Source organism: Mesoplodon bidens (assembly GCF_964165515.1).
Source record: "Mesoplodon bidens genome assembly, chromosome: 4".
NCBI lineage: Eukaryota > Metazoa > Chordata > Mammalia > Artiodactyla > Ziphiidae > Mesoplodon > Mesoplodon bidens.
The window spans coordinates 128786194-128808834 of NC_138160.1; the positions used below are offsets into that span (position 1 = coordinate 128786194).

A 22641-nucleotide genomic window follows, 5' to 3' on the forward strand; every position below is an offset into this window, starting at 1 on the left:
GCTGTCAGAGAGGAAGAGGCTGCGACATGGTCAAGGAAGGGCTTCTCCACCCACACATGGTCACAGCGCCACAGCTGGACAGATGTCCAAAGTAACAAGTCCCCAGTGGGCACCCGGGGACACTGAGGCCCAGGGAGGCAAGGACTCAAGGTCACATGGCGAGTCAGAGGCCAAGGTGGGGGAAGACCTGCGATTTCAGACACCTAGCTTGAAATTTTTAAACAAGGTTACAGTGTCCTCAGAGGTGTCACATGAGGGGTAGTTCAGGTCTCTGACTCAGGGGTCCATCTAAGGGTGAGGGTGAGGGGGGAGCTGAGGCTCTTTTGCATGAGGAAGCTAGAGGAGGAAGAGGAATCAGGTATTTGTTTAAGAAAAACCCTGGGGTGAGGGGAGGGGCACATACAGGTTCACTGTCCTTCCAGGTGGCTCAGCTGGAGAGGAAAGAAAAACTTCCAGACAGGCCACTCACCTGCTGTGTGGCTTCAGGCAGGTAACTTCACTTTTCTGAGCTCTAGCAGCTTCATCTGTAAAACAGGGATAACAATGACCCGACCTCACCAGGCTGCCATGAGGATGAAATGAGATTAACACATGCAAACAACTTGGCATGATGCCTGGCACTTAGTAAATGCTCAATAAATAATGGTGCTCTTGTTATTATTTCAGCACAGGTAAAAGGGCAAACCCTGCAATCTCAGAGAGATGCAGTGAAAGGGCGCTGAGCTGGTCATCAGAAGAACTGGGTCTGATTCCAGTACAGAACTGACCTGCTGTGGGAACTTGGAAAAAAATCCTTTCTTTAGGCTTCTGGCCCTCAGTTTCCCTACCTGTAAAATGAGTGTGGGTTGACTCTCTAAGAGTCTTGCATGATCAGGATGCTACAAAATGTATGATAGCCTTGCACTCCTACACTACATGGACCAGGGGTGCCGTTTGGAGGATCAGCAGGGCTGGCTGAGGACCCCTTGGGCGCTCTGGTTGGGCAGCAAGGAAGGCCAGTGGGGTCAGGAGACCTAGCTTCTGTGCCCAGCTCTGTACCTCTGTGACCTTGGCCAGGCACCTAGACCTCTCTGTGCTTCCTGCTTCCTTTCCTCATCCAGCAAATGGGGCCAGTTTGCCCCACCTTTCCCAGTACCCAGGGCTCAGGAAAGAGCAGGCCCAAGGTGGGGTGGGGGTGGGTGGAGGCCGGCCCAGGAGGTGTCTGGAGAGGCAGGCACCTCCTGCCTCCACCCTGGGAGAGGACAGCACTGAGGGTACCACGGAGCAGCTGGGATGGCGCCCCCAGGCCTTAGGCCTCCCTAACTCTGCTCTCTCCCTGGCTAGGGAAATAGTCCCTGCTTTGCCTGCAAAGTCCCCCATCCCTCAGCCACAACCCAAGTCCTGGACACTGTCTTTGTCACTCCTGGACCCCTGCCCAGCTTCCTTGCAGCTTTCAGGCTTCCCATCTCTCCTCTGGCTCATTCTCCACACACCAGCCACAGCCCCCTTCCCACAACGCAAAACCCTTGATAACAACCCCCCACACCCCTCATCAGGTCTGTCCTGCCAGGCCGTGCTCCGTCTCTCTCCACACTCCTCTCCTGCCCCTGTCCTGTGCGCCCCCCCCATCACTGAACTCCAAACTGGTCTTTCAGTTCTGGAGGACCACGTGTCCCCTCTAGCCTCAACCCCTCTGTTCACACTGTCCCTCTGCCCACAGTGTCCCTCCCTGTTCCCCAGGGCCTTGACTCATATGTCACTTCCTCTTGCAAGACTTGCATGTCTCCTCCCTTTGGGAAAACTCTCCGGATTCCTGGCCCTCACCGAGATGTAATTTTGCTCCTATTTGTGATCATTTGATTCGTACCTGCTTCTCCCCCTTCCCCTTCTGTAAGCACCCCAAGTGCAGAGCCTCGCTCAGTACCTGACACCGGGTCAGCACAAAGGAGGAATGTTAATACACATTTATCAAACATATGAACACATGAACAAATGAATTCCTATACCTAGTCCCAAACTTTAAGCCTTCCATCTAGGTCTGATGTAGCATATTCTTGGAATTAGAGGGCACTGACTTTCTCACTCCCTGGGACAGGCATCCTTTCAGCAGCATCCCTGACTGGGGACCTCCAGCAGTCGCCTGCATACCTTCTGTGATGGTGAGCTCACTCTCTCTTTCACGACCGCCCTCTAGAGAGCACTTTACTATGGGTGGGTTGGAATCCATTTCTGTGCCTGCAGCTTTCTCTCTCAGGTCTTAGGTCTGCCCTGTCCCCTGCCCCAAACTCAGACCTTCAAGTCACTCTCCAGGTCTTTTCTTCCTCCATTCTGAGCAGTACTGGTTACATCAACCCTGAGAGTAGAGCTCAGTCCTCTTGGGTCTCTTCTCCCTTCTCTGTATTCTTCCCAGTTTCTCACTGACCCCTTGAAAAATTGGGTCCTGGGCAGAGCCCAGCACTCCAGAGGACTTGCTGAGCAACCTTTCACCAACACATCCACTTCCTGACCTTCCCTGCTAAGGCAGTCATGAGCTCATCCATGTCAGCCACAACTCAGGCAGCCCTCTTTCCCCCCTCCGACGAACAACCTTCATTTTGCTGCATAAACTCGGGCATAACCCCTTTCCTTTCGGGGTCTCACTGCTTCCATCTGTGCAATGAAAAGAGTTCCTCCAAGCAGGAAGGGGCACCCTGGGCATAATGTCCCTCACTCTGCTACAGTAGCTATCAGAGCTGCAAAAGAACAAGATTCTGACCAAGACCAGCTTCATGGGTGAGTCAGCTGTGCAGTCACACAGGGCCCAGTGTTTAGAAGGGCCCCATGCTTGGTTGAATGCTCTACCCTTGCCATCTTGAAATTTATAATAATTTTTGAACAAGGGATCTTACATCATTTGGCATTGAGCCCTGTAAATTGTGTCCTGATCCTGACACATCTGTCTAGCCCTGAGATGATGCTGACCTGCCCTAGCTAATGTGGTGACCCAAGGGACAGACAGCTTAAATACATAAGACCCTGATTCTGCCCACGTTCTGGGGGTCACATGTCCCTGAACAATTAGGGGGCTCCCAGGAAATGCTGGAGGATCAAATCCCATAGGGGGCTTCTGTGCAGCTCTTTGGCCCTGAACCTCCTGTGGGGAGGCAACGCATCTGCCGCAGGCCTTCTGATCCAAAGCCCTGTCCTTCATGAATCCTTCCCCAAATCCCTCTACTTTGCTCCCACTCACGGTTCACTGATGGCCTCTCAACTATTTAACACCCCCCAACCCGGTAGCTGTGAAATGTTTGGCAGTCTTTTTTTTTTTTTTTTTTTTTGCAGGCCTCTCACTGTTGTGGCCTCTCCCGTTGCGGAGCACAGGCTCCAGACGTGCAGGCTCAGCGGCCATGGCTCACGGGCCCAGCCGCTCTGCGGCATGTGGGATCCTCCCGGACCGGGGCATGAACCTGTGTCCCCTGCATCGGCAGGCGGACTCTCAACCACTGTGCCACCAGGGAAGCCCTTGGCAGTCTTTAATTGGGCAAGGTGCGGGGAGATGCATGATACATTTAAGATACAAGAGAGCCCCAACCATAATAAATAGATCAGGGCTGTAGGATAAGCCAGCTATTAAAAAGACATCTTTGAATCAAATGAAACACTTTGAATATGAACTGGGTATTAGATAATACCCAGGACTTTGTGTTAATTTTTTTTGAATTATTTATTTTTTTATAGAACAGGTTCTTATTAGTTATCTGTTTTATACATATTAGTGTATACATGTCAATCCCAATCTCCCAATTCATCACACCAACACCACCACCACTTTCCCCCTTGGTGTCTGTCCATACATCTGTTCTCTACTTCTGTGTCTCTATTTCTGCCCTGCAAACCGGTTCATCTGTACCGTTTTTCTAGGTTCCACATATATGCGTTAATATACGATATTTGCTTTTCTCTTTCTGACTTAACTTCACTCCGTATGACAGTCTCTAGATCCAGGAATCTGTGTTAATTTTGTTAGGTGTGATAATGGCATATTATGTAAGAAAATGCCCATGTGTTTTAGAGATGCATGCTGAAGTAAGTAGGGGTAAAATGACATGATGTTTGAAATTTCTTTCAAAATACTTTAGCAAAAAAAGGGAAGCGAGTCAGTTAAATAAGTGTGGCAAAATCTTGATAACGGTTGAAACTGGTGATGGGTATATAGTGATTCACTCTACAATTCTACTTTTGTGTATGTTTGAAACGTCTCATTAAAATAAAGGTGGGAGTGAGGGCGCGGGTAGGGGGGTTGCCAAGAGAATTGTGAGAAGTTCGCTGCTAGAATGTCTCTAAAAGAATGTCGCTACGCCACCTCTCTAAGAACTTTCTCTAGAGAGCCAACTCAGGTGAACTCCCCAATTGTTTGCAGACTCGTGTATGTGCATATGTGCATTTTCCCCCCCGGGGGAAAAACATCCACAGCTTTCAAGAGACACTCAGAGGGGTCGTGACCCCTCCCCCCCCGCAAAAGATTAAGGACCCGCTACCTTAAAGACGGGAACCCCGTTTGAAGTCAGCGTTTCCTCCCCTTCACCTCCAACTGGTCCCTGCGGACTGCGCCACAGGCCCGGTGTGGCTGCGTGACGCTGGCCTGGCGTCCCTGAACCCCTCGGATCCCTTCTCTCCACCTGTAAAAGGGGGTTGCGGGGCGGTCGAGGTGTTCGGGCGGTTAGGTTGGGGCCTCGCAGGAGACTCCCACACCTAGCGATGCCTCGATGCTCGCTCAGGATGCGCCCTCCGCGCCCCCCACCCCCCTTGGCCCCGGCGTCCACCTCCCGCTTGGGGCGGCAATTTGTCTCCTTTTGAACCCCCCGCCCCCGACGGGTTTCCCCCTTTGATTCGCGGCCTGGAGGCTCCCCCCGCTTTGAAATGCAAACCCGCCTCGGCTGGGGCCGTGGCGGTCCGGAGCTATAAAAGGCCTGGGTGGGGCGGGCGGCGGCAGGGCTGGGAGTTCAGGTGAGCAGTTGCTCGTCGGGGCGGCCGGCTGCGGCGGCTCCAGGGCCCAGCATGCGCGGGGGGCCCCGCGGCCACCATGTACGTGGGCTATGTGCTGGACAAGGAATCCCCCGTGTACCCCGGCCCCGCCAGGCCCGCCAGTCTCGGCCTGGGCCCGCAAGCCTACGGCCCCCCGCCGCCTCCGCAGTACCCCGACTTCACCGGCTACTCTCACGTGGAGCCGGGCCCTGTGCCCCCTGCGGCCTGGAGCACGCCCTTCTCTGCGCCCAAGGACGAATGGGCCGCCGCCTACAGTCCGGGCCCCGCGGCCCCCACCGCCAGCCCGGCCCCGCTGGCATTCGGGCCCCCTCCGGACTTTAGCGCGGTGCCCGCGCCCCCGGGGCCTGGGCCGGGTCTCCTGGCGCAGCCCCTCGGCGGCCCAGGCGCACCGTCCTCGCCCGGAGCGCAGAGGCGGACGCCCTACGAGTGGATGCGGCGCAGCGTGGCGGCCGGAGGCGGCGGTGGCAGCGGTAAGCACCCCTCCCTCACCCTGCGCCTCTGGACGGTTCCCCTGGGCGCCGGCAGGTGCTAGAGCGAGGCCCCAGCCGCCCCCTGTCTGACCTCTGCCCCGGCCCTGCTTGGGTTCCAGAGTGTGCCCACCCCCGACTCTGTCCCTGGGGGCTGTTCTCTCAGCTTCCCCCTTCTGAATCCTGGAGCCTCGGGAAGCACAATCTGTCTTTCCCTGTAGACAGGGAGACTGAGACCCCAGCCATGAAGAACGACGCCTTGTGGTTGCGTGGCAAGGCCGGAACTAGACACAGTTCCCCAGACCTTTATCCCAGGGTAAACTTTTAGCAACACTGGCCCTGGTGGTCATCCGTTTCATGCACCCCTATCCCAGCCCCAAAGAGGGGCTGCAAACCCCCAAAGGACATGCACTGATTATGTGAACACCCATAAGTCACTTCCCTTTCCAGGTCTCAGTCCCCCATCCATACAATGAAGAGATTGGTGGGTCATATCATTTGGACTAAAAAAGAGCCCTCTTTGGTTAGATTGGTGGTGGTGAAGGGTCCCTACCTTACCATCCCAGGGCTCGCCCTGAACTCTTGACCCTGGGGGAGGGGAAAGTAGGAGCAGTTGGGAAGGTGGCTACTGTTTGGCTCCTGAGCCTGTGAACCTTCTGCCCCCAGGCAGGCCTCTTGGATCCACCCTCTTCAAAGGCAGGGGAGGGGGCAGGACAAAGGCTCAGCTTTAATGAGGGGCGGCCTGACCTCCTTCCTAGGTCCCCCCTTTGTCATGTAACAGGCTGGGCCTTGGCTCGGTAGTGACTCCTGTCGGCCAGAAAGTGAACATGATACCCATTGTCCCGACTGTGTCCGGCCTGTCCTGACAAAGGCCACCTGGCCTTAGGGGCGGGAAGTTGGCCTGCCCACCCTTTGATGTCCAGCCCCTCCTCCCTTTCCCCCAGCTGGGAGCGAGCCTAGGCCATCCCCCACCTCCTCTCTCTCTTCACCTTCATGTCCCCACACACTCCCAGCAGATGCTGGGGAGGGCTGATCTACAAGTTTGGCTGTATTTGTACCACCTCCTTGGGAGTCCCAGGGACACAGAACCTCCTGTCTGCCTCCGGAGGCCTCAGAGGACTGGGGTTTCTGTCCCAGCTGTGCCACTTGTCTCTGTGGCCTTGGCTAAATAATAACAGCTAATGTTTATGGAACACTTACTAACGGAGCGGGCACTGACCTAATATCTTTTAATTCTTATAACTTTATCATAGGTGCTATTATCACCCCCGTTTTCAAGATGAAGAAACTATGGCATAGAGAGGTTACAGAGTTGTGCAAGTATAGTTATACCTACATAAGCAGTAAATGGTGGGGCTGGGATTTGACCAAGCCTGTGCTCTAATCCTCTGAACAGCGTCTCTTAAATCAGCCATCTTTTCTGGGTCTCAGTTTTACCATCCCATAAGAGGGAAGGGTCTTGTACCTTTGTTTGAGTTACAAAAGGACCCCTTTGTGAAATCTGATGGGAAGTATAAATGTTCTCCCTAGAAAAAAAGTGTTTCCTAATCGGGCAGACAATTTCAGGGGTTCTAAAGGCCCCCAAAAGCTTTATCCATAAACCTCGGTTGAGAATTTTGCATTAGATTATATAAGAGGAAGTGTCTGGGGCCACTGACCCTCAGGGTCCTGCAGTTCTGTGTCTGTTCCCTGAAGAAGGAAGCCCACTTTTCCTGCTCCTTTATTCTGGTTGTTACTTCCTGCTGATCAGGTGACTTTGGAGATGCATGGGGAGGTTCCCCAGGGGCGGGGACTTGGAGAGAGGCCAGCACTGTGTGAGGGGGAGAGAGTGGGTCAGTGGGGGTCAGAGGACTGGCAGGAACCCTGGGGAGCTTCCAGGCTGTGTGATGTCAGGCAAGTCACATCCCTCTGGGCACTGGAGCTGCCGAACTCAGTTCAGCTCTCGTCTCGGAAGTCACTTGGAAACCGTTGTCCCTGGGCACATAGGGGGCCTAGGAGTAACTCTGCCCAAAGGCAAAAGTCCTTTCCACCCTCACTCCCAGAAAGTAAAAGGAAGGGCCGAGGGAGGTTTGGGGTCTCCTGAGGAAAGTGGCCACCCCAGGAGCCAGGTGAGAGCCATTCTGCGTTTTCGAAGGTAGAAGCTGCTGCCTGTCCACTCAGGCAGCATCTGACTCTGACTCTTAAGGTGGGGGCAGAATTGGGGTAGGGTTACAGACCCTCCCTGAAAGAGAGGCCAAGCCCCTCTCCTCTTTGGCCTCAGTTTCTCCTTCTGGGCAGTGAAGATACAGGGTCTCTGGGGGTGTTTCCTGGGTAAGGCTGTTGTCTGGGACAGCAGAGGGAAGGTCAGTGCATGCCATCTCCCCAGATGTTGCTGGTCACCTGTTCTTATTGTACCCTTCTTGCCCCTCCTTCCCCCTTCTGTGCCTCTAGCATTCTAGAATATCTGAACTGGACAGTTAGAGAACAGACACAGAGATGGGAAACTGAAGCCTGGAGATTTTAAGGCATGTTCCAGTTTCACACAAGTGGAGGCTGGGCTGGGATATATGTTGGATGAGTCAGTTTAAAATTTTCCAGTGGCTTCCCTTTATATTTAGGGCAAAATCTACACTCCTTCCTGAGGTCTACAAAGCTGTATGTGCTACTGCAGGCAGGTCTTGTACACATACTGTTCCCTCTCCCTGGAAAACTCTTTCCCCAGACTCTTTGCAGGCTCTTTCTCACCATTCAGGTCTTAGCTTAATGGCCACCTCCTCAGAGAGGTCCTCCATGATGTTCCAAAGTAGGCACCCCCCACCCCCAATACCCATTGATCATCTTTGCCATGTTTCCTTCAGAGCACTAACTTACTTATTTGTGTGTTTGTGTGTTGTCTATTCCCACACCCACTGACCAAGGTAAACTCCTATGAAGTCCAGAACCATGTCTATTTGACCCACGACTACATTCCAGGCACCCAACTCAGTGTGTGGCATTTAGTAGGTGCTCAATACATTTTGTTGAATGAACGAACAGGGCAAGTGTGAGGGACAGTAAGACAGCTCTGGGAGAAGAGGGGAGAGGTGAGATCTCAACCTAGAGATGGGACCCATGACTGTCCAGCTGAGCAGCTCATGCCAGTGGTAGAAGCCTGGTTGCCCCCTTCTCCCTACTCCATGGATGGGACAGTACTCCATCCTCACCTGGGGAACAGGCGTGGCTGAGGCTGGGACTAAGATGCCAGCTTTCCCTAAGGAGGGGGCAGGGAAGATGGGGAAGATGTGGGAGAGGCTGTTATGTTACCCATTAACCAGTTCTGAGTGATGACTTTCACTTGACTGAGGCCAGGATAGGAAATGACTACAAGGGGCTCTATTTTTTTTTTCCTGTCTTCCCCGTTTGCATCTATAAATATCAGCATTTTCCTTAGGAAGTTTCTAAATTATCCTTCTGCTGAAGGCTTAGCCTCCAATTCCTTGTGAATAGTTTTTCACAGGTTAATGGCCCATTGGGGTGGCTGAGGTCCCATACAAGTCGGGAGATGTCCGCTCAGATGATGAGACTCTTGCAGCAGGGTTTAGATCTTGGTCCATCCCTGTCAGATTACAGATAGAGAAACTGAGGCCCGTGGAGGGGATGAACCCTCCTCTCCCCACCACATCCTAGACCCTCTCCCTTGGCCCACTGCCACAGTCACCAACCTGGCCTCTCACCTTCAGCCTCTCTCTGATGCCCTAGCTGCCCTCTAAACCATGGCTCCCCACTGCCATGGAATTGCCATTTCATTTTATGCCATTTCATTGCTGTAAAATCCAGCTCCATTTCAGAGCCCTCTTGAGAACTGGCCCCAACCCACTCTTGAAGCCACTCTCCTGTTACTTTGCCGAGATACAGAAATGCTTACCTGGGACAGTTAAGCGTCGGGCGTGGGAGCCTCAGGCCTGGGATTGCGTTTCTGTCAGAAGCTGCATTAGCCTCAGGCAAGTTAATTTGGATCATTTCTCTGAGCCTCAGCTTCTTCCACTGTAACATTAAGATAATAAGATTACACCTTGAAGCAATGGTGCCAGCAGAGCATAGCCCTGACCCTGGCATAAGGTAGGCGCTCAGTGCACTGGTGCCTGTGACCATCTCTACTAGTCCTTAGCAGGTGCACGCGAGTACACACCTCACACTCCCTGCCTCTCTATTATGGGTCCCTTGATCTGAACTGCCCTCCCTTCCCTCTCCTACATGTTTACCAGGTCAAATCCTGCTTCTTCTCCAAGGCCACCTCCTCTAGGAAGCCCTCCTTGGTTCCCTCCCCTACAAACACTGTACCAGGCCCTTGTTTTGAACAACATTTATCACTGACTGTCTTGTTGATCCCTGCCATCTACCATCTGTTATCCCCTCAAGGAGCAGTGCTAATCAGTCCTGTCCTTCTCACCATACCTTGCACATTGTAGGAGCTCACGATAAAGCTAATAACTGTGGCATCAGCTGAGTTTTTAACATGTGCCAGGCACTGTGCCAAGAACTTTGCATGGATGATCTCACTTAAGTCTCATAACAACTCTAAGAGGTGTGAGGATCTAGTATTAGCTTCATTTTACAGATAAAGTTAATGAGGCTCAGAGAGGGTAAGGTGGCTTGCCCAAGCTCACACAGCTGGGATGCTGCTGCACAGTGTTCAAACCTAGACTCTACAGCCTAATGAGCATCTATCAAATAAAGCAACAGGGCTTCCCTGTTGCGCAGTGGTTGAGAATCTGCCTGCTAATGCAGGGGACATGGGGTCGAGCCCTGGTCTGGGAGGATCCCACATGCCGCAGAGCAACTAGGCCTGTAATCCACAGCTACGGAGCCTGCGCGTCTGGAGCCTGTGCTCCGCAACAACAGAGGCCGCGATAGTGAGAGGCCCGCGCACCACAGTGAAGAGTGGCCCCCGCTTGCCACAACTAGAGAAAGCCCTTGCACAGAAACGAAGACCCAACACAGCCATAAATAAATAAATAAAATAAAATAAAATAAAATAAAATAAAATAAAAATAAAGCAACACACTCAGAATGGGAGCCCAAGACCCCTCCCCATGTGCATTCCAGTCCAGGTGGGGAAAAGGAGGCCAGTGAGAGATGAGCTATAAAAAGCTGGAGGGGGAGGATGGGCACAGCAGGTGCTGGGCTGTTTAAAACTGGTTCTCAAGGCAGAAACTCCATTTGCCACCTCATCTCTCAGATGTACCTGGGAAGGGGGGAGTGACCCAGTTAGAAGGTGGCAGAAGGCTTTTTTCAGTTGGGTGTTCCCCCCACATGCACACTTTGGCAGATATTGCTGCTGAGAGCTTGGGGAGCTGTTCTGAAGGTCCAAAACCGCTTTGTTAGCAGCAAGCCTGGCTTGTCGATGAGGAATTATCTTAATGAGATGACCCCTCAAGTTTCTGTCCTGGAGCTCTTGGGATTTGGAGACATTTACATCTGGAGTCAGGTCCATCACCGTGTTAACATGCTAAGCCCTCCCCCTGCCATACTTGCCCATCAACCTTATAGGGATGCCACACATAGATCCCTCAGCATCACCAGAGAGAGGGAGCAGACGTTAGTGAAAGCCGAGACTGACACTCCAGGCTCAACCCCCTCTGATGTCTTCCCATTTCTCTTGAAGTCAAATCCAAACGCCTCACCCCAGGGCTCAAAGCCCTGCTAACCTCTCCAGGCTCATCACACGCCTCTTTCATTCAGTCATGTAGGCAGGCAGGCAGTAATAGTCTCTGAGTCTCTCTTTTGTGCCAAACATTCTGCTAGGTGCTAGAGATTCCTGCCAGAAGAAGCAGACAGGGTCCCTCACAGAGCTGGTCCTCTGTTGCTGCTCTCTGCCTTAGGGCATTTGCGCATGCTGTTCTGTCTTCCTGGGATATTATTCCCCATTGGTGACATGGAAACCTCCTGCTCAACCATCATATCTTGGCTTAAATGTCACCTCCTCCAGGAGGTGACATTTAGCTGCCCCAAGCTAAATAAAGTAGGTTCCCTCCGCCACCGCCTCCCGCCACTTAATCTAGCTCTCAGCTCCATTGCTTTCCTTCACACTCATCACAGTTCGTAATTATTTCGTTTGTTTGTTTTTAATCTACCCCCCACCCATGAAAAACAGGAATGAACTGTTTAACGAATAAGTACCGAGCACCTCCCATAGTAATAATAAAATGAACTAGCATCTATTGAGTACTCGCTATTTTTTCAAATGCAGGTATTTTCGACCCCAGAACAGCACATTTCTGCATTAGATTCGTGAATTTGACTAAGGCTGTGGGAGCAGTGGAGCTGGACAGAAGGATGTCCTTTAGAGGCTGAGCCACCAGCTGATGGATTGGATGTGGGAAGCAGGGGATGTGCCACCTAGGCTTTTGGCCTGAGTGGCTGAGGATGGGGGCCATTTACTGCGAGGGGAAGACCAGGAAGCAGTAGGTCTGTGTTAAGTTTAACAAGGATTCATCAAGTATTCGCTGTGTGTGTCTGGCACTGTTGTGGAACCAAATGAGCAAGGTGCCATGGTCTCTGCCCTCACAGAGCATTCAGGGAGCCAGGAACCAAGGGGAAGGGATTTGCCAAGGTTCCTCAATGAGCTAGAAAAGGGCTGGAGTCCAGAGCCCCATCCTGCCCCTCTGCCCCAAATGTGACGCTTCAGGACCCACGCCTGTGGATGATTAGGCAGGGACTTCACCTCCAGACCAGAGGAGGATGGCCAGGGTAGGACAGAGGCCTGGAAACTCCACCAGGAAACAGCTGGTGGCCTCAAGTTGTTCAGCCCAGAAGAAGACGTGAAGGGATGCAGTTGCTGCTTGCAACTCTTAGAAGGGCTGTTCTAGGCCAAGGGTGCCCCTTATTTCTGGTGCCCCTTGTGGAAAATCCTGGGAAGAATATAAATGGGTGATGGATGCAAGAACAGGCTGCTTTGTAGATAGTCCAAGCAGTCTGGTTAGGTATGCTATGAGGGTGTGAGCATCTAGCCCTGGCTGGGAGTTTGACCTAGCCGTGTTGTCCAATAGAACTTTCTACAGCTCTCTATCTATGCTGTTCAGTGTGCTAGCCACTAGCTACACGTGTCTATTGAGCACTTGCTATATGGTTAGTGTGACTAAAGAGCTGAATTTTTAATTCCATTTAATTAATTTTAATTTAAATAGCCACATGTGGCCAGTAGCTGTCATATAGGACAGTGCAGGAAAATCCCGCTCAAGAGTTTCTAGAATGTAATCCATTCCAGATGGGCTCCTTATTCTCCACTGAGGAATCCCTCTTGCCTCTATTGTCTCTGCAGTCATCATCTTCTCTTTCTTCTTCCTCCTCCTCTTCCTTCTTCTTCATCATTGTCACAGATAGCTTTTATTACTAACTACCTTGTTAAAGAAATGATCACATCTAATCTCCACAGCTACCATGTCTAAAGGAGGCATTCATGTCCTCATTTGACCCATGAGTAAACTGGGATTCAGAGAGGTTCAGTGACTTGCCTGGGTTCCCACTGCTGGCACCTGGCCTGGCTGGGTTAGAACCACTGCGTCTATCTGACTCTGAAGTTTCTGTCCTCTTCACTGCTTCTCGTAGCCAAGTCAGACTGTGGAACCCCTTGAGAAGACAGGAGAGGGGAAGAGGCCTGGGAGGAGGAGGGGGCGGTGCTAATTGAGTGCTGTGACTAGGAAGGAGGGTGACAGTGGGGTGGAGAAGCTTGCCTAAGGCTACAGGGCCCCTGAGCGTGGCTGGCCTGCCTATCCTCCTCTCATCTCACCCCCGCCCCCGTGCCAGCCTCGCCCCTGCTCCAGGAATGAGCAGGGGTGAATGAGGAACTGTGCTAGAGCAGCCTGGGACCCGCAAACCAGCCGGAACAAGGACCAGTCATGGGCCCAGCAGAGAGCCTCATTGCCCAGGGAGGATATCCGTCCACCATTGAACTGGGTGGGTCAGGGCTGCTGCAGCGGAAGTCCCACCCACTGGTGGTACAGATGAGGACATGGGTCCAAGCTGAACATCACATGTCTGGCTGGTGGCCTGGCCAGACCTCCCCACCCCTAGGCCAATGTTCTTTGCCCTGCGGCTCCCCATCAGGCAGCATGCCCCCCTCTCCCGAGGGATTCCTCCAACATCCACTTCTGCAAATAGCTCAGTTTTCCTTGTGTCCATAGCTCCTTGCCCTTTGCAAACTGCTTTCACACCCATTCTGTTCCCCGGGGTAAGGAAAGCCCAGAGAAATTCAATCACTTGTCAAGTCCTTTAGCTAAGGATGCAGACCTGGGCCCAGGTCCTTAAGGGAGGACTCAGAGCTACACAGAAGTTCAGAATCTACAGGGCCCTTGGAGCTGACACCAAACCTTCTTCTGAGGCACAGGAGAAACTGAGGCCCAGAGAGGAGAAGGGACTTATTTAAGGCCACACAGATGGCACAGAACTGGGACCAGGACCTACTGACTCCAGCTGGTGGTTCAGAATCCCCTCTGGTAGGCTTGTTAAAGATGGCAGGGAGACCAGGATGCAATAGATCTGAGAGCTTGGGAATATGTATTTTTAACAAGCATCCATGCATGCATTCGTGTGTGTGTGTGTGTGTGTGTGTGTGTGTGTGTGTGTGTGTGTGTGTGTGTGTGTGTGTGTGTGTGTGTGTGTGTGTGTGTGTGTGTGTGTGTGTGTGTGTGTGTGTGTGTGTGTGTGTGTGTGTGTGTGTGTGTGTGTGTGTGTGTGTGTGTGTGTGTGTGTGTCGGGGTTGTGGGGATTTTGATATACAGACCACACAGAGAGGGGTCATGGATTTCTGTTCCAAGCCCTAGGGCCAGAGCTGGCAGTGTCATCCCTCAGGGCCACAAACCCAGCAGGAAGAGGTCAAAGAACGTGCTGACCCAGAGGCCACTCAATTTTCCTGGAGGCACCCACCCCACCCTGGGGGCAGAGGCTGAACTCTGGCCCAGGCTAGATGGGGAGGCCCCACTGCAGACCGCCAGGCTCCTGCCCTCTATCCTCCAGCTGGGCAGGCCCAGTTTCTAGACTCTCAGACAGGGAAATCAGTCTTAGAATTCTTTCAGCAAAAATAACAAATATAATCAGAGCATCAACAAACATTGGAAGCTTCATGTTTCCAAGTTGGAAGGGACCTTGTAAATAAACAGTCTCATCCAACACACAGCCCATCGCTCAGATCCATTTCCCAGGATCCCTGCCATGTGGTTATGCCACCATGGAAATGAATAAGATCTACCTTTCCCTGTGTACCTACTGTGTGCCAGGTACTGTGCTAGGCATCATTCATCCATCCATCTCAAGTGATCCCCTGTACACCCAAGAGTTGGAGATCATTATGGGAGACCTTACACTGGGCCATAGGTTCTAATGCTGTTTCTGAGGCTAGACAGACCTGGGCTAAATCTCACCTTCCAGATGTGCAGACCTTGCTGAAACTCAGTTTTCTCATCTGTAAACTAGGGATAACAGTTGCACAGCTTCATAGGTTGTTGAGAGATGTATGCAAAGTGCCTGACACATGGACACATTGGCCATTATTACAATAATAATTATCCCCATTTTATAGATACAGAATTTGAGGCTCAGAGAGGTGTGAGGTGTCCTAGATCACCCAGCCATTGAGAAGCTTCATGGCACAGCCCCGGAGGTCTACTTGCCCAAACAACCACATGTCAGGGTCACCTGGAGAGCTATTCAAGTTTCAAATCCCAGAGGCCCACTTCAGTCCCATTGAGTCTGAACTTCTGGGCCAGAATCTGTGCTTTTAAAAAGCTCCCCAAGCAATTCTGAGGCTGCTGGTCAGGTATTTAGAACCATTAGCCTGGAGCTTCCCAGGACCTCTACTGTGCATGCTTTAGGGATGGGAAGTTTGCTACCTCCACGGCAGCCTGATGCATATGGATGGGCCATTCCTCACATCCCACAGCCAGAGCAGAGAGAAAGCCTCTCATTTGCAGAGTTATCCAAGGCTCTTCTCTCCCCATGCTTCACCCCTAAGAGCTGGTAGGGGGGCTCCCACCCTCCCTCCCACCTACTTGCACTGGCATCTGGCCCAGAGGGTTATTCGTTAGGTGGCTGGGAGTGGCCTGGCCCCCATCAGACACCTGTTACAGGAGCCCGGACTTCCCTCTTAGGCCCAGTGTCCCAAGGGCCTGTAAATCATTCATCCTGGGCCCTCTCCCTGCCCCACCACTGTCACGCACCTCCCTGCCCCCTCTCTCCTGGGCCCCCAGGGTGGCACAGGTGTTCACAGGAGGGGAAAGGAGGTTTGCTCACGGCAGTGGGGAGTTCTGGCCCAGAGCTGGGACTGGAGCCCAGGCCTCCTGATTGTCATTAAAAATACAAATTCACATCTGCACATCGTAAAAATTTAAACATCCCAAAGACTCCCTCCTACCTATGGCTCCCCAGCCTCTAGTCCCCTCTCCAAGGCATGCCAACCCCCATTACTGGTTTCTTGTGTATTCTTTCAGAAAGAACTCGGTGCACAAACATGTTTGAGTGTGTGTGTGTGTGTATTCCATTTTTATACAAAAATAGCAACATACTATCTACAACATTTTGCCTTTTTTTAAACTTAACAATATATTTTTAGAAATTGCTCCACATTGGCACCTACGGAGCTTTGTAATTTCTTTTTAGTGACTGTGTAGTGCTCCTCTCCATGGATGTACCATCGCTTATCTTATTAGCCAGTCCTGACTCATAGACATGTACATTGTCCTTAGTTCTGTGCTATTTGAAACAGCTACCTCTTTGGGCATTTTTCTGTGGGATTGATCCCTAGAAGTGGGATTAATGAGTCAAAGGGCATGTGCATGTTAAATGAGGCTGAGATCACCAAGTTGGGCCCCAAGGAGGATGTTCCCATTATCACCTTCTGGACAGCAGGTGGGACTCCCTGGTTCCTGGACCACACAGTGCGATATCAAACATTTTGTTTTCTGGCAGAGCCATTTTCTTAGCAATAAAATTGTGTGCTTTGAGCAACTCCACCAGATAGAAGTGGCCAATGTGTTCCTGAGCCCACCAGCCCTTCTCTTGGGTCCAGGGAGGGGGTGACAGGGCCTGTAGGCTGGGTCTTCACTGCCAGCCTTACTAGAGTCTGTAACTATGCAGAGAGGAGTAACTATGCAGCTAGAGTCCCATCTCTCATCTAATTCCGTCCGTCCCCTGACCCAAAAGAGCCTGGCTGGAGGTCAGGAAACCTGAGCCCAGGTTTATACCATTACCAGAAAGGATGGGCCTCAGCAAGTGAACTTTTCTGAGCCTCAATTTCTCCCAACTATGAAATGGGTACAGTGGATCCCCACTTGCTCATCAGGAAGGATGGGACCGAGGGTTGGGTGCCTGAGGGAAGGGGGGGTGTCTTTTATAATCTCTCAGGCTGAGGTTTGGGTGGGCAGGGAGCCTCCTCCCCCTACCTCAGGCTGTGAATCTTCTAGGCATTTTCAACCTGTGGGCCATCCAGCCTCAGCCCAGCGCTTTCAGGGATCTGCCCTCACCATGGTCTGGACCCTCTCTTCCCAGAAATACAAGTAGATGGGTGGTCTGTTGTTTGAGCTTCTGCTGCCAATGCTTAGAGGGCCCTATAGCAGTCTCTGTGGACCCTAAATCTGATGGGGTGAGGAGTTGTGCACTAGAGCAGGAGCGAGACCTGCAGGCCTGGTGAAATGGCCTTGGGCAAGTCCATGGCACCCTGGGGCTTCAATGACCCTGACTGTACAGGGAGGTTGGACTAGAAGGACTCACAAGGCCTCTCTTATTTGGACCTCTGGACGCTGTATAACCATCCTGAACGTCAGTCTCTTCATCTATAAAGTGGGAGGAGACTAAACTCCCATGACCCCTTCTGGCTTTAGCCCAGTGAACCCAGTGGGGCTGTGGGTTCAGAGCTCTGCTGGGTTTCAGTGGTGGTGCATTAGGCAGAACAGTTTTTGAGCCAGCATTGAATTTTCTAGGTCAAGGAGGGGCCCCATCTGGAGCCAAGGCCTCGGCAGCCACTCCCTTGTCCCTTTCCTGGGCTAGGCCTGGCCAAGGGCCAAGGCTGTCCCGTGCTGCGTCGGGCAGTGGGCTGAGGTCAGTGGTTGTGGAAGAGTCCAGTGTGGTTCTGCTACTCTGGCAGGAAGCCCAAGGAAAAGAGCCGAGGAACATGTGTTGTCTCCTGTTCTCCACAAACCCTTTGGCTCTGAGGAGCCCAGCGCTGTCCTGCCAAGCTGTGTGGGCTGGAATGGCGCTGGTGGGAGGGTGGTTAGCGCAGGGGTGCCGAGGAGCGGGCAGGCCCAGAGCTGGGGCCAGGGAGGTGAAGGCCAGGTTACTGCGGGGGCCCTTGGCTGAAGTGGGATGGGTTCGATGGTTATGCAGACCCGCCATGCCCTGGTGGGACACATGGGTGGGTCTAAAAAGTGCTTGCGCTCAGCTTCTTACAAGGAAACTGGTGTTGAGTCTGGCCCCGACAGCAGCCCAGGCCAAGCATGACTCTTAATATTCTCTCCAGACGGACCTCTGATCCCAGCCCGAAAGAGATCCCTGACATTAACCCAGTCGGTCCTCAAATCCACTTCCTCAAATCCACGAGGCTGAGCCTCGTGTGGAAGTCAAGCCAACCCTGCCTGGGTTATGGCAGGTCTCCCCACACTTCCCCCTTCTCACCAATCTGTTCTCCATGCAGCAGCCAGAGTAATCTTAAATCCTACATCAGACCTCTTGTCTCCTCTGCTCAGAACCCTGCAATGGCTCCTGTCCCAGACGGAGTAAAACCCAGAGTCCCTTCCGGGGCTCACAGGCCCGGCTCGACCTGTCCGCTCCCTTGGCTCACGGCACCCTAGGTGCACCAGCCTCCTCACTGGTCCTTAATCTTCAGGCGGCAGGCATGACCCCATCAGGGCCTTTGCACCTACTGTTCCCTCCGCCTGGGAACCTCTTCCCCAGACAGCTGCATTGTTCCTTCCCTCACCTCCTTTAGATCTTTGCTTAAGTTCCCCTTCAAGGTAAGGCCTTCATGGACCACTCTATTTAAAATCACAGCCTCACTCCTCCTTAAATTCCCAGTCCTTCTTTTTCTCTGAAATACTTATCATCAATCAACATACCAAATAATTTCCATATTTATTTTATTTTTGCCCATCTCCCTCCACTAGAACCTAAGCTTCATGAGGGCAGGGACTTTTTGTTTTGCTCACTGCTGTACCCAGCACTTGGCCACAGCAGGAACTTAGTAAATATTTGTGGGCTGATCTGAGTACTCCTGCTCTGTGCCTGGGCACAGGCTGGAGTGTAGATGGCTCCGGGCAGAGCAGTCCCCAGCTCAGGGCTTGGCGCCTAGAACCAGGGCCTTCTGAGGAGCCTGACAGGTCCTGGGGAGCCACCGGCAGCCCCAGTCCTTTCTGTTTGATTGTGCGGCCACCAACCACCAGGCGTTTGACAGGAATTGAGGAGCATATACCCCAGGGCAGTTCCTGCAAGCTTCCTGCTTCGGCCTCCGGCTGTGGCGGCCCTTCCTGCTCTCCTTGCGCACAGGAGAGAGGAGCAGCTGACGTCTCGTTATCTCAAGCTACCCTTGCTGCCAGGTGTTCCTTCCTCCAAGTCTCTAGTGCTCAGACCTGCGGTCTGGGGATCCCCAAATTGGAACCACCTGGGAGCTTGTGAAAAATGGAGATTCCACGCCACAGCTTTCTACTTCACGTTCTCAGTGACGCGCTGGAAGCTGTGTTTTTCACAAGCTCCCCGCATGTCTGTTGTGCAGCCACACCTGGGAACTGTTGCACGAAATCGGGTGGGCCTGGCAATCAGAGTAGGGCTCTGTCAGGAGACTTGGCCTGAAACCCCCAACTCCACCCGCAGCTTGCTGGGTAACCCTGGGCAAGTTGCTTCCCCCCTCTGAGCCTTAGGGCCCCCCAGATGGGCATGAGAACAGTGCTTGCCTCCCAGGTTGAGAGTCTCGAAGCCTGAGCCTGGGATAATGACTGTTACTCCCTCAAGGTCCTTCTTCAGGGGCCCTGGACTGCTCTTCCTCCCGGGAGCCCTGCCTTGGCCTTTTGCAAGCTCCCCTCCCCACTCACCTCTCCTCCTGGCACCTCTGCTTCTTAGGTAAGACCCGGACCAAGGACAAATACCGCGTGGTCTACACCGACCACCAGCGCCTGGAGCTGGAGAAGGAATTCCACTACAGCCGTTACATCACCATACGGCGGAAGTCAGAGCTGGCCGCCAACCTGGGACTCACCGAACGTCAGGTGTGTGGGGCTCCCACCTCAGCCACGGGAGCAGTACCGGGAGTCTGGCCTCCAGGCTGCCAGGCAGATTAATGGAGCTCAGTCGAGGGAGGAGAACAGAGGTTGTCTCCCAGCCATGGTCATACAACACAATAGAAACTGAGCTGCTGCCAATCCCCCGGCCAATTAAACCCAATATCCCTGACCACCAGAAGGGGGATGGGGGCCTGATTAGTTATAGGCTACAGCGGGCTTTAATCAGTGCTGTTTAAATCCAGAGGAGGGAGCAGTCACAGGGAGAACAGGGAAGGCTTCCTGGAGGAGGGGTGTTAGAGCATGGCTTTGGAAGATGGAGAGGAAGAGGGTTACGAGGAAGTTGTCTTAAGAGTAGGGGAGCAAGTTCCAGAGGGGGAGAACGTGTTCAGGGTCCACGAACAGTTGGGGTAGCCGGAGCAAGAGGGAAGCCCCAAGCGCCACATCGAAAAACAAGAGCTCCACTGCCTTTCCTCTTTTCCTCTTGTTCTGTCATTCGGTCTCCCCACCGCCTACCCCATCTCTCTTCTCTGACCCCACAGGTAAAGATCTGGTTCCAAAACCGGCGGGCAAAGGAGCGCAAAGTGAACAAGAAGAAGCAACAGCAGCAGCAGCAGCAGCCTTCACAGCCACCCCCTCCCGCCCACGATGTCACCGCCACTCCAGCTGGGCCACCCCTGGGGGGCCTGTGCCCCAGCTCTGCCAGCCTCCTGGGCACCTCCTCCCCAATGCCTGTCAAGGAGGAGTACCTACCGTAGCCCCCCGACCAGCCTTGTGGGCTGGGGGCCTTGAGGACTCAGGGGCTAGGAATGTGGCTCCTGTGGGGGCCCAGGAGGCCTAGTCTGAGTCCCAAACCCTGCCACTGACCAGCTGAGTAACCTTGGACCAACCACCCACGCAGCCCCTGCATCCCCTGGGCCCATCTGTGCAGCGAGCCTGCTGGATAAGGACCTTTTCCAGCTCTGGTGATCTAGGCCTCAGGCAGACAAGGGAGCCTGGGGTGGGAGGTCTTAATCCCCAGGGGGCTAGGTGAGGGGGCCACCCAGCTCCTCCTCCAGAGGCTCAAAGGTAGGAGGCTGCTGTAGGGACTAGACTCCTGGAGAAAGGAGATGGAACCGAGAGAAGATGGAAGGCTTGCAGACCGTGACGTGAGGGGGGGAGGGGGGAGGGTGTCAGCTCACACCTGCCTTTTCCTGCAGCCTCACCTCTACCTGCCCCCCCCACCCCCCGCCCCGGCGTAACATGCACCAAACCCTCTCCAGGCTGGATGCAAAGCGCAAAGCCCGCAGGATTGGGCCTGAGCAAGAGCCTCTGGGCCACAGAGCCATATTCCCTCACTCAAATTCTCAGTGGAGATTCCAGGTTGTGGGGAAGGCCTCTGAAGGGGGACAGAGGGGCAGAGTCCATCCTGCCAAGTCTCTACCTCCCCACCAGGCTGTCCCTCAGGGCCCAGGCCCCAGGGAGCCCCAGAGAACTTGCTCTGGACCAAGCAGACTCACAGCTGGGCAAGGGGTTGCACAGAGAGTGGAATCTCTTGAATGCAGCTTCGAGAATAAAATTTTTTTTCTCTTTTTAAAAATGTATGAAAATCATTATACATAGCATGAAAGGAAAATGCTAAAGAAGTGTAAATCATCCTCACCCGTCTCAGCAACTGCATAGTCTCTCCTAGTCTCTGTAGGCCTACAACAAGGTCACCTTTAAAATACTTCTGAAAGATCAAAACAGGACATCATTAGAGTAAGTCTATGAGACTGTTAAATTTTAAGTCCATTTTGTAAGCAGAATCATCAGATTCAATATTTCAGTCTTTTGAATTTTTCAAATACTTTCAACTCAGGGTTTTCTTTCAACAGATGACATTCGTTGGGCACCCCATATGCCAGGTATGGCTGGGCCCAGGGAATGTACAGTCCTTGCCACCCAGAAGTTCCCAGTCTGAGCTATGCTCTAAGTATCAGGGTAGCAGAGCATCCAGGGAGTCCAGAGCGAGCTCCCAGCTTATCTTGGAGGGTCTGGAAGGCTTCCTGGAGGAGGTGATTTTAAACTGAGGCCTAAAGGACTAGTAGATGCTGTCAGGCCAAGAAGGAGGAATAGTAAAAAAAGATTAAGAGGAATATGAACTTGAAGTACACTTTTTAAAAACTCCTGAGAAAAGCTGCTATTTTGAACTCCCTTCCAGAGGTGGGCAGGAGTCTGCTCCCTGGGGCCTTCACTCCCTACAGGGCTCTGGTGCCAGCTGCCTGCCCCTCTGTTTACTGTTCTGGGAGGTGGCCTAGCCATAAAAAGTGCATGCAGCCTGCCTGCCTGCCCTTTGCTCCTGGGGCACATGACAACAATGCACGAGGTGGATCCAGTCCCCACATGAGCCCCTGAAGAGCAGAGGCACTTCTCTCTCCTCCTCCTGCTGTTGGCCTGGGAGACATCATGGCTTCACTGAGGATGGTGGACATCTAAGGCACGGGAACCAGGTGGTACCAGGGGAGAGGACCAGGGCTCCAGGAGCAGAGGAAGAGGGTTGGTGGCAGGCTGGCTAGCGGTGAGTGAATATAGGTTTCTGATTGTCAAAAGCATTTGCTGTGTGACCCTGGGGTAATTGCTTCCCCACTCTGAGCCTCATTTCCCCATCTGTAAGACTGGGGAGCTTGTTTACCAAGAAGAAATGACTCTGGTCAAGTCAGTTTGAGAAGTCCTGCAGACTCAACCCTTCTGGGAGAGTCACACTGGTGCCTTAACACATCAAAGGCTCTGACAAGTCCCACAGCAAAGAAAACCCTTGAATTTTCTTTAATCCAGCATTCCCCATGCTTCACTACCCAGGAGCCTGCTACCAGCACCTACCAGCACCCCAGTGAACACCGCTCTAGAGTGTGGGAACGCTGTGGGCTGGAGGGCCACACTTCAGCTGTGACTCAGTCAGTGTTTAGTAGCAGATTTTGTTGTCACATGGCCTG

General features: G+C 52.9%; 1 protein-coding gene across 1 annotated transcript; it reads left to right on the top strand.

The window, feature by feature from the left end:
- Positions 1-5041: 5041 nt before the first annotated feature.
- On the top strand, positions 5042-20633 carry CDX1 (caudal type homeobox 1; the record flags this gene model as incomplete). Its single annotated transcript, XM_081232879.1, has 3 exons — positions 5042-5474; positions 19530-19675; positions 20230-20633. 3 exons carry the CDS (start codon positions 5042-5044, stop codon positions 20443-20445), a joined length of 795 nt encoding a protein of 264 aa, XP_081089005.1. The 3' UTR covers positions 20446-20633.
- Positions 20634-22641: the final 2008 nt, after the last annotated feature.